Raw genomic sequence first — 12547 nt, 5'->3', positions numbered from 1 at the left:
GAGCCTTGTGCTGCTGATGACCACTGTACTATCTCCCGAGGTTTACCCTGTGCCATATCCCAATCGAAATTCACAATGCCATATCCCATTTAGGGATTACAGTGACAAATTGCACTGTGTGCCATGATATATCACACTGCGTTCACAGAACTGCTCAGGGTTGTCACGTCCCCATTCACTGATCACTCTGCCATACGTGTTGTATTGCAGTATCCCAGCGAGAGTGTGTACATCATAGTCCACCATCACACAGCACTCCCAGCAATCTCACTAATCCTATTTACCAGCACTTGGTTTGTAGTCTACTATGTCTCAGTGATTCAAGTTACTTGTCCAGATGCTTCTTAAATGCTGTGAGAGCACCTGCCTCTGCCACATTCTTAGGCAGCATGGTCCAGACTGCAACCACCTCTGGGTGAAAAAATTCCTCAGATCCCCTCCAAACCTCTTACCCTTTCCCCTAACCCTGTGCCCTCTGGTCTTGGACACTCCTGCCATGGGGAAGTATTTCTCTCTAGCCTATCTATGCCTCTCATCAGTTTTGATATACATCTCAGATCCAGACACCAAGGAGCAACCCCCCCCCCCCCCCCCCCCCCCCCCCCCCCCCCCCGGGGATCTGCTGCCACAGGAGCTCCTGCCCATTCTCCCCACAATCCAGTGGCCTATCACACTGCCCTTGGACTCTCGCTCCTCCTCCCTTCTGCATCAGAGCTACCCACAGATCTTGGCTCTGGCTGGATTGTCAGACCATGCTACTTCACCCTTCTGTCACTCATTCCCCCCCTTCTCATTTCACCTCCACCATCTTGCAACACAGAGCAATGGTTCTGGAGGTTTCCCTGCCTCCCCTCCTGTTTTCTGGGAGTTACGCTTTCCTTCCCCGTCTTTAATCTGCAGGGTGATCACCTCAAGTATGCACCGTGGCTTTTCCATTTGGTCAATTTGTGATTCCCAGAACTCAAACTGGAGGCAACTCCTGCAGATGTTGTGAACCAGACCACAAGAAGGAAAGCTCAGCCAGCCCAGTGGGTAGAGCAGACCTGGGCATGGTAAGGCACATGGAGGAACACAAGCCTAAGTTGCATCTACTTTAATGCAAGGAGTCTGATGAGTAAGGCACATGAACTGTGGGCATTATTCAGCACATGGAATATTGTCACCATCAGAGGAATGGCTGACAGAAGGGGGGACTGGTAACAACGTTCCATGGTATAGAATCATTGGTGTGGCAGGAAAGACGTATAGAGGAGGTGGGATTGTCATATTGACTCATATTCCCAAGATGTACAGGTTAGGAGCTGTGGGCGTGCTATGTTGGCGCCGGAAGAGCGGCGACACTTGTGGGCTGCCCACAGCACATTGTCAGTAACGCAAAAAGACATTTCACTGTGTGTTTTGATATACATATAACTAATAAATAAATATCTTATCTTGATTAAGGATTCCATAGAGGATATTCAAGAAAACTTTCAAATGAGGCTTTATGGGTTGATTTAAGATCACTTTGCTGGGGATATACTACAGAGTTCCCAACAATTAGCAGGTGAATTCAAGAAGGTGCAGTGAAATTCTAGAATAAGTTATTGTTAAAAAGGAGGCATTAGATGCCTTAGAGAGCTTAAAAAGTGGATACACCCCAGGCTGCTTTGGGAGGCAAGGCAGGAGATTGCTGGCACCCTGGTCTTGGTGATTCAAGTGCTCGAGGAAGTTGAGGGGACCTGACAGAGGAACACAAAATTATGAGGGGCATACACAGGGTAGATGGTAGGAAACCTTTCCTCATGGCAGAGGTGTCTAAAACCAGAGGGCAAGGTTTGGAGGTGATGAGGAAGGAATTTTTCAGGGGGTGGTTGCAGTCTGAGTGAGTGGTGAGACCAGTTAGGAAGTATCTCGCCAAGCATTTGAATTGCTAATGCATAGAAGGCTAGGAACTAAGTACCAGTAAAAGGAATGAGTGAAGATATGGACATGGCAGACCAAGGGCCACATGTTTTACGATGACAATCTGACTCTATATTCAGCAGGGCAGGCAGCATCTGTGGAGAGTGATCACGTCAGGTCAAGGACTCTTCATCAGCAATGGGAACCATTCCAAAGGGAGGAAGAGGGGAATGAGTAAAGGGAAGGCAGGAGTCACTGAGGGTGAAGTAGCACGCTCTGGAGGAGAAATTGGAGAAGGGGAGAATTAAAGTTGTTAGGAGAACAAGAACAATGCTGGAAATGTGAAATACAAATTCTGGAAAGGGATCATTTGATGGGTGGAGTTGAGAATCGAGCCTGGATGTACCCTGCCAATGGTGAGACACCCCTCCTCAAAAACAAACAAGAGTGCTGCAGATACTCAGCAGTTGTCATTCAGGTCAACCCTCTGAAGAGGCAGGGAAGGCAGCATGAGGAGCAGAGAGAGAGAGAGATGCAGGAGAAGGGTGTGGCGGGGTGGAAGGGGGAGGGGAGGAAGGTGTCAGAGGGAAGGGGGTGGGGAGGAAGGTGTCAGAGGGAAAGGGGAGGGGAGACAGTCGGCCGAAGTGGTTTTGTGGAAAATGTGCTGGCAGAAGGTGAGGGGGATAAGGGGAAAAGAGGTGGGATAGGAAGGAGGGCAGGGAGAAAATGGATTTGGGAAAGGGGGAAAGAAGGGTCAGGAAGGAGGGGGAGAAAAGGGGGAAGGCAGGAGAGGGTGAGGGCAGGGCAGGGAGCAGAATGAGGTAGGATTGAGAGAGAGCAAGGAGAGGGGAGAATGGATGAGGAGATGGGGAAGAGAAGGGGCAAGAGGGAAGGGTGGGAAAGAAGACAAAGGTGGATAAGGAGGAGGGGGCCCGGACGAGGAGGTGGCTTCAGCAGGTACTGCTGCTGCCTCACAGCTCCAGTGACAGAGGTTTGACACCAGTGTGGTTTGCACATTCTCTCTGTCAGTCTCGTGGTTTACTTCAAGTGCTCCTGTTTCCCAAAGACATGGGTTGGTTAATTGGCGGCTGTCAGTGGGAGGCAGAAGAATCAGTTGATGGTTCGGTGAAGGAATTGCAGAGACAATCGGATTGCTGGAATGAAATTCAAATTAATTAGCTACAGGATTCATCCCTAATAGGATTGGAGCTTGTTACTTCATTAGACCACAGTGAAATAAAACATCACTTAATGCAAAGAAAAGTGGACTTTTAATGTGGATAATGTTACACTTCCCAAAGTTAATCATGGTTGTTCAGCAAACTTGTCCAGAAAGCAACCTGTTGCATCCTACACTGAATGCCCGGATTGGACACCGCCACTTTCTGCAGGCGACTGTGATAGCATAGTGTTACAGAAATACTTACCAAATATATGCAATCAAAATACATGATTTTTATACTAATCATGGCCTGGCACTCACTACTGCTAACAGGTAAATAACATAAATAATGCCCAAAGCTTTGAATACTGAGCAGAGCTGCAGAATTAAACATTTAGTAATATATGACCTGTATCGATCAAAGTACAAGTTACTGAAAATCAAAAAAAACTGCAGATGCTGGAAATCTAAAATAAACACAGAAAATGCTGGAAACACTCAGCAGGTCAGGCAGTGTCTGTGGAAACACTACCTCTGACATGAAACATTAATTCTGATACTGCCTGACCTGCTGAGTGTTTCTAGCATTTTCTGTGTTTATTACAAGTTACTGACATGTATCAAGAATAGCCATCACTGAACACAAAACATTCAAAGGATGTAGAATGGATATTCCTAGGAGTTCAGTCTTCACACCACGGTGTGTGTGCCATCTGATGTGTTATGGGTCACAACAGGTTACCTGTATCAATGGAAAGAAGACATCGTACAGCTGAGGCACCTTATGATGGGATAAGGCTATTTATTGTAAAAAAGGAAATGTGCTTGTCTGACAGATCATTGTCCACTGCCTCAGAAAGCACACCACACCGTGAACCACATGGTGAACAACAACCAGTGGGGCCAAGAGGTGCAGCCAGAAGATAAACGGGAGTCCAGAGTAGAAGGCATCAACCATCAGACCCATTTCAATAGAAATTACTCATGAGGCTAATGTAAGAGCAGTCTCTGTTACTTCAGAGACCAGACAACAAGGAGGGTTGTAACATAAACAGGCCTGACCAATACTTCCAGTTATTACCTATCTGCCCATTTAGATTTATAAACTTATCTTTCAATCATGTTAAAGAGGTGTAAAGCAACGGGTGTGTATCAGAAAGTGAAGATATAGAGCAGCTGTGTTAATATTGACCGCAGATGAAGATGTGGGACATCCATTAGGGCAGACCATTGGTTACAGAGAGCAGTACAACAGCTACCTCGTGCAGCTTGGTGGAGCTCCCCTGGAACCTCCAACAGTAACCACAGCAGTGTGTACGAGCTCCACCAAATACCTCAGGCAGCCTAGCAGATGTTCCAAGAAGTTATACAGGGTAATCTAGGAGACATCAGTCAGTACAATCTATCAGTTTACAGGGCAGTCTTGTCCAAGAGTATTTCACCAGTACACAGGGTGTAGGTCCATCTGGGCATTCCATCAGTCATCTGAGGAGGTTTGCTAGAGCTCCATCAGCAGATTGCATCAGTTATACAGGCAGTCTGGTCAAGGTCCATCGGGATCTTCACCAGTTGGACAGGGCAGTCTGGTCAAGGTCCATCGGGATCTTCCACCAGTTGGACAGGGCAGTCTGGTCAGGTCCATCGGGATCTTCCACCAGTTGGACAGGTCAATCTCGTGGAAGTCCACAATGACGTTCTCCATCAGTTACACAATGGTATAATATTCAAAGAATCATAAAACCATTAAAATATACAACAACAGTCAAAGATCTTAATCAGAATGGAGGCTGAGAAATTCAAACCTGCCTTTTTACCTCTGAGATACTGCTGGGAACGTGGTGTATTTTTCTGCATTTATAGACATTCTAATCACTGCAACACCCTGCTAACAGTAACAAGGCAGCACTCAAACTGAGAGCAGCAGATAAGAGATAAAATTTTTTAAGTTCTGCCCAGGTGCTGCATTACCTCTGAATTCCTTGACAAATCCCTGCCTTTTTTGGAGCTTGGTAAAGTTTATGGAGGTTATCCAACAGGTATTGGGTGAAACGCTCCTAGTACAGAGCTTTACTCTGCATGTAATAAATGTTGTATCTCTGCTGGGAATGCTTTAATGGGTCACTGTAAAATTTTCCTCTACAGTGACCCATTATAGCATTCCCAGCAGAGATACAGCATATATTAAATATAGAGTAAAGCTCCTTTAGCACAGTATCATCAGACAATCCATGTGGGTGCCCTGAAGCATGACTTATGTGCAGTGTAAACTGACTGTATGTTGTTAGAAGTGCATCAGAGCTGACCTGAGAACAGTGGTATTGTTGCATGCATGGTTTTTTTAATTTCCTGCTGCAACGATGATGTGGTGACTAATTTGTCCCAGTAACAGAAGGTTTGTAGTTTTGACATGTACCTACCAGGAGTGATTTTGAAAAGCTAAAGCAATGGAACCGTTCAAATATCAAACTGTCGTATAGATGTGCAGACTGCTTTTGAATCTGGATGGTGTGGTTCACGTGAAGGACTGCTGGATGTGTACACTGACAGATTGTGAGGCTGATGTGTAAACAGGTATACCTCAGGCTGACATGACGGTCTTGTAATGATGTTAATCCCTAACCAAGTCATACAGACGTTGAGTGTGCACTTTGACAGATTTACAGGAATAGAAGCTGTTGATGATATGAACAGTTTCTCTCAAGAAATTAAAAACATAATAAGCAGAAATAAAAATTACTAGGTTCTTGTAATTGGTTAATATTCTAAATAAGGACAGTTATGAAGACACTAGCTTTGTGACACAGGAGACTTCACCTCACTGGTCTGCGTTGGATTCAACTTCTTTTCTGAAAGGGGAAAGAGTAATTGTTCAAACCCATGTAGCAGCTGATCCTTTGGGGAAGTCTTTCTATAAATCGTGGACCATGATTTTAGGATGCGACAGAGTCAAAAGACTGTCCAGAGTGCCGGCCTCAGGATTGAGTTCTAATGCGAAGCCTGTGACTATTCAACCCGAAAAACATTGTCCAGGTGATTTATCTTGGCAATTTCAAGGCGATGTTTGAGATTTTACCGCAGCTTGTGGCTTTACAATGGGACATGAGCATTGCCTAAGGCCAGCACCGTGGATCTTACTGTGTGGACAGACACCTGAAAAACACTCTGCTTGACTGCCTCCACAGAACTTCATCTTTCTTCTCAGAGCAGTGGAGCAAGTCTTTGAAGGTTAGCTGGAATGGATACTTCATTTTTTTGCTATTAGAAGCTGTTACCATTCATCAGTTCACCACTGCAAGCACATCCCACAGATAAAGCTGGAAACAACTGTGATATTCCTCAGCTGCAATTCTCCTTACTGGACATATTATAGAACCAGAGGGAACATTCTTCCTTTCAAAGTGATGCTGCTTGAAGTTGCTGGATATGAGTGTCTATCAGTGCAGGTTGTAACATGAAGGGCACGATCAACACTTGTGCCCAAAGCCAACTGTGCTCTGCAAGCTCCGGCTCACTGGTCACAGGTGCAAGACTCATGTTTCAAAGTACTTGTATATCGCCAGTCACGTACTGCATCAGACTCTGCCAGTCTGGCCGTTCTGTGCTCACCATCTCGTTGATATCCTGGAGTGGGAAACACAACAGAATCGTAATAAAAGGACTAATAATTTGCCCAAGGGTACACAATCTCAAACTCCCCCAAGGACTTTTTTGTTGCAAGCTCTCTCCAGCAGCAGGATTTTATATTGTTTACAGATCCATGGAAAAGGAGAGCATGGTATGAAGAAAAGTAAAATACACCAAAATCATAAATGTCCTGCAGGTGACCCTCACGTTATGGCTGATGGGTTACAGAAATCCACCCTTATGGAATTCACAAATCACTACCAAAAATTTGAGGTGCAGAATAAACTCACTCTCACGGAATTTATGTGGGAAAATAAAGTAAATAAATCAACACTTTTTTTTCCAACTCGTGTTTCCTGATGCATGCGCAGATGACATAGCTTTGCATTACAGAAAGTCATGATGTGGCCCATTTTCTAGGAATGCAGGAGTCGCCTGTACAAGATTAAGTAACATTTCCATTAATGTTTCCAGTAAAGGTTCTGCAGTGTCTGGGCCCAATGGCAGCACTCACAGTTTGTCTCATTCAGAGACCTGAGTGTGAACAGAGCATTATGTTCTTGTGTGGTACTGAGGGAGTGCTGGATAGTGATGCCATTCAGATGAAACCTTACATCAAAGTCCTGTCTGCTTCCCAGCTTGGACAACAATGACCAGGCACTATTTAAATGCAGGAAAGTGCCCTCTTGTGCCTTGGCCAATATTTATTTCTTATTTAGGGGTGCAAGCCTCGTATGGCACAGGATCTGAAAGAAAACTTGGCCGTCCTGTACAACTTCAATGCAGTGCACCAACTTTGCTGCAACCCCAACAGGTAGTAAGGGGAAGAGCCAGGAATCCCCAGGCATTGACATCACTCTTTGTACATGTAATGAGTGACATCTGTTGTGTGTACAACAATGATCCATGTTAGCAAGTGCCCACTCCAGCTTCTGGAATGACACCATGTTTACAAGAAGCTGATTCAGTTTCTGCAGTGACACAATCCCTCCCAGAAACCTTTGCAATTATATTTTACAACACTTGGAAGAAAAAGCACCATGTGATTGAAACTCTAGCCAGCATGCCTTACTCATCTCCTGGGACCACGTGTCCACTGCGGCAGACAAATTCTAGTAACATACAGCTCAGTTAGTAGTACTCTTCCTCTGAGTTAGAAACTTGTGAATTCAAACCCTACTTCAGAGGCTCTGGGGCTGTGCCACATGTACGCTGGCTGCTCCATTCCCTATACCATACCACCAACTTCAGAAGTATCTCATTCGCTGTAAAGTGGTTTGGGACCTTGTGTTTTGTAATGCAAGGGCGTTTTCTCTTTGACATCCTCAGCAACCAGGATTCAACAGGTCACATCACTGTTTATGCTTTCTCAATCACTGGCACCTGAGGGGCTGCCTCGTACTTCACTGATATAATAGCCACCAGCATCTTCCAGGATCTATACTACACATGTTCCATGACTTTGATGTTGTGAAAAAAAACCAAATAATCTAGTGGACTAGGATTTACAAACTGGTGCTGACCGTTTTACAGTGGCTGGAATCACAAGCTGAGTCATATATTAGATACATTAGATGTTTTAGAATACATTTGAGCAAGATTACCAAGCAGTCAGGTTGGGGTGGATTTGAAACCTGGTCCCAGATATGAAAACTTAATGGACAGATTTGTTTCTTCCTGCTTCAGGTCACAATAATTACTGGGATCAAAAACTCAGTGTCACATACCCAGGCAGAGCACTGATGGAACCAGCACACTATTCACTGACTGTATCTAATATCTCAGATCATGAACAGTGTGCCTGCTGTTTCTAAAGCCTTGCACAGACTGTATCTAGAATCTCAGAGCATGGCATGATACACTGACAGTAATGATACACTGACAGTCCAAAGCGTCAGACTATGGGATGATGCATGGACTGTGCCTGGTCTAAGACTAGGATGGTGTGACAATTGATTCTAAACTCTCAAAATGTGCCATCAATATCTCACGTCTCAGACCGTGGCCCACGCTGGTTCACTGTTTGCATCTAAAGCCTCAGCTATGGCATGGTGCATTCACTGTATTTAAAGACTCAGGCTGTTTCATGGTGTGCTCACTGAGTGTTCATACTCAAGTCTGGCGATGGTCAGCTGACTGTACTCAGAGGATGGTGCAAGGCACTGACTGTATTTAAAGACTCAGGCTGTACATGGTTGCCAGCTGTACCTAAAGTCTCAGATGATGACTGAACTGAAGTTTCAGACCAGGTACGGCTTGCTCATCGCATCTCAAGTCTTAGACCACAATGTTACCTGAATGCCAACACAGAGTTTTGATGGTTTTAAGGACTCTTGAACTGTAGATTATTCCTGTACTTTATTTCTGTACTATATTATATACATACCACGTTTAGTAGAATAAACATTGAATAAACATCAGCAAATTCACAATAGTCTGGAAACTAAATACCCAGGAAAGGCAGCCCAGCACACGGGGGATGGAAGGTGTCTGCACCCGCGCGCACCCAAAGCAATGCTTCGTCCAGAGCTGAAAATCTGCACTTGTAAATAAAAAGCGTAATAAATTGTATTCTCCACTCCTGGGAGTATAACACCACATTAAAAAGAGAATAATAAAGAGAACTAAGAGAGGAAGTGCCTCAGATAATGTGTTTACCAACTGACCATTTAATTCAAGCGTTTCATTTAAAAGCTCACCAGAGTAGACTTGATGCCAACACTTTCAGCTGCCTGGAAGGCGAGAGAAAAATTTCTTCTCTGCAAAACAAAGACACAGAAGGTTAAAAGTCTGCTGTCACAAAATGTCTTAAGCTTTTGGGTGCGTCACCACCGGGGGAGTTTTGTTAATACAGATCAATCCAGAAGGCCATCATGTCAATCCATATAGTCTTTACCCCTGCTCTTTCCCCAGAGCCCGACACACAATGTTCCCTCAACAGCTTACTCAAACCTCTTTTAAAAATCCCACTGATTCTGTTTGCACACATTAAACTTTTCCTCACAGATCTCTCATTTGCCCATCATAAAATCTGTGCCCCTGGTCCTTGAATCATCTGCTAAAAGGAACAGCTTCTCTCAATTTACTCTACTTACAACTATTGTGATCTTGTACACCTCAATCAAATCTCCTCTCAACCTGCTATTGTCGAAGGAGAACTGCTCCATTTACTCCTTGTAGTTGCAATCCTCAGGTCTGGGACCCACGGAATTAACCCCTCCTGCCACCTTGTCTGGGATCTTTACATCCAATAATCCAGTTGTGGCCTTAGCAAGTGCTTTATACAGGTTCAACATTACCTCAGAAAACTGGAAGAACTCAGCGGGTCAATCTGTGGAGGCAAAAGGTATAAGTAGTTGTTTCGGATTCTTGATGCAGGAATGTAGTTGATGGGAGATCCATGACCCGAAACGCTGCCTCCACAGATGCTGACTGACCAGCTGAGTTCTTCCAATGTTCTGTTTTTTGTTTCAGATTGCAGCATTTGCAATCTTTTTGTCTTCAACATGACCTCCCTGATTTTGTACCATATACTGCTATGTATGAAGCCCAGGATCCCATTAACTGTTCTCTCAATAACTGTCTCCTTCATTGTCATTTACATCCAGGTCTTGCACAGCTGTTTACAATATATTTAATGATTTCGAGGAAGGAACCGGATGTACTGGAGCCAAGTATATGGAATGATATGAAAGTACAGGAAAAGCAAGCTGTGAGAAGGATACAATGAGTTCACATACGTACTGATAGGTTAAGTGAGCAGGGACTAAGTTGGCAGTTGGAGTATAATGTGGGAAAATGTGAAATTGTTCACCATGGAAGAAAAAACAATAAAACAGATTATTCTTTAAATGAAGAAAGACTGCAGAAGATATTGAGGGGTCCTTGTAAATGAAACACAAAGTTGGCATAAAGTATGGTAGGTAACTGGTAAGGATAATGGAATACTGGCTTTTATTTCAAGGGGTTTGTGTATAGAAGTTAGGAAACCTTATTACAACTGTTCAATGCACTAGTTAGGCTACAACTAGAGTACTGTATACAGTTTTGGCCCCCTCAATTTAAGGAAGGATTTATTATCACGGGGGCTGTTCAGAGAAGGTTCACAAGGATGATCCATTAGAGGAATGAGAGACGATCTTATTGAAACATAGAAGGTTCTTGGGAGCTGGACAGGGTAAATGTTTGGAGGACATTTCTTCTTGTGGCAGAGTCCAGGACCAGAGGTTATGGTCTCAGAAAAAGTGGGTACTCAAAGGACTGAAATAAGGAAGAATTTGGTGGTGAGACTTGGTAATTTCATTCTCTGGAAAGCTAAGGAGGCTGAATTCTTGAATATATTCAAAGCCAGGTTAGATTTCTAATCATGAAGGGTATCAAAGTTCTGAGGGATCAGCCATGATCTTACTGAACAACAGGAGTGTTACTGGATCGAGGAGCAGAATGACCTACTGCTGGCTCAGTTTCCCACCACTGTCCCAGTTTCTTATGTTACAGATATTCCAAGTGAAAGAATGTACTGTTGCCATGGAACCCCAGCTATTAAATCCAAATGTTCTGTGGTGTCGTTGGGCTATAACTGCCCGAGTCGTTGCCTTCCTGCCTAGTGCAGAGACATTGGAGAATCTCCAGAGTACGGCAGCACGTCAGAGAACTCTCTTTGTTGCTGTCTCTTGACCTCCTCCCACAGATGGAGGCTTTCAGGTGAAGTGCTTTTCAGATGCAGCTATAAATGTCCAAACCTCCCTGGGGGTACTGCAGGGTAGGATGGATTCATGCAGATATTGGAGCATGGTCTGGAGGACCACAGGTGCACTCCATAGAACAGTACAGCACAGAACAGGCCCTTCGGCCCACAATGTTGTGCCGACATAGCTAATCCCTCCTACCTACAGAATGCCCATATCCCTCCATTTTCCTCTCATTCATGTACCCACCAAGCCCCTCTTAAAGCCCCCAATGAATTTGCCTCCACCACCCTATCAGGCAACACATTCCAGGCATCCACCACTCTCTCAGTAAAAAACATACCCCTCACATCTGTTCTGAACCTACCCCCTCTCACCTTAAGTGCATGCCCTCTAGTACTGGATTGCTCAATAATGGGAAAAAGATATTGCTTGTCCACCCTATCTATGCCCCTCATAATTTTACACACTTCCAACAGATCACCCTCAGCCTCCGCCGCTCTAAAGAAAAGAGCTCAAGTTTGTCCAGCCTCTCTGATAGCACATGCCCTCTAATCAGGCAGCATCCTAGTAAACCTTCTCTGCATCCTCTCTAAAGCCTCAACATCCTTCCTATAGTGAGGCGACCAGAAATTGCACACAATACTATAAATGTGGTCTAACCAGAGTTTCTATAGAGATGCATCATAACTTCCTGACTCCTGTACTCAATACCTCGACTAATGAAAGCAAGCCTTCCATAAGCCTTCTTAACCACCCGTCTACCTGTGTAGCCACTTTCAGTGAGCCATTGACTTGCACCCCCAATGGTTCTCTCTGCTCTTCAACACTGTTAAGGGCCTTTCCGTAAGAGTGTACTCTCCATGAAGCTTCAACAGAGGTGAGGAACCAGAAGTGGAAGTGAATGTTGTGGTCTCCAGTAGGTAAGTTACTGCATGTTGTGGCAGCTGAAATTGTGGAGGGCAATGTTGACTGCCTGAGAATGGATGTCAGAAGAGCTCCCTGCACACAGGTCAAGACCAGGAGAAACAGCATCTCACTACAGCAGGGCAGTTAGATGTTCAGGGTGTCACTTGCATCACTTGCAGTCTATCACTGCTGGACCTTTCGGAAGCCTGAAGTCCTTGAAAATCCATGTGCCTGATCCTAAAGGTCTATGCTTCTGGCCAGCATTTATCGCTCACTCCTA

At 44.6% G+C, this 12547-nt stretch overlaps 1 protein-coding gene across 1 annotated transcript in view; it reads right to left on the bottom strand.

Annotated features, from left to right (window-relative positions):
• Positions 1–4587: 4587 nt before the first annotated feature.
• Positions 4588–12547, bottom strand: part of specc1la (sperm antigen with calponin homology and coiled-coil domains 1-like a) — a 248262-nt gene continuing 240302 nt past the window's right edge. Inside the window, 3 exon segments of the mRNA XM_052032052.1 lie at positions 4588–6603; positions 6605–6667; positions 9370–9429. Coding sequence (XP_051888012.1) covers positions 6577–6603; positions 6605–6667; positions 9370–9429 — 150 coding nt within the window. The 3' untranslated portion in view covers positions 4588–6576.

Source organism: Pristis pectinata, chromosome 17 (assembly GCF_009764475.1).
Source record: "Pristis pectinata isolate sPriPec2 chromosome 17, sPriPec2.1.pri, whole genome shotgun sequence".
In the NCBI taxonomy this organism is placed as follows: Eukaryota; Metazoa; Chordata; class Chondrichthyes; order Rhinopristiformes; family Pristidae; genus Pristis; species Pristis pectinata.
This window is presented reverse-complemented; position numbering and strand designations above follow the sequence as displayed.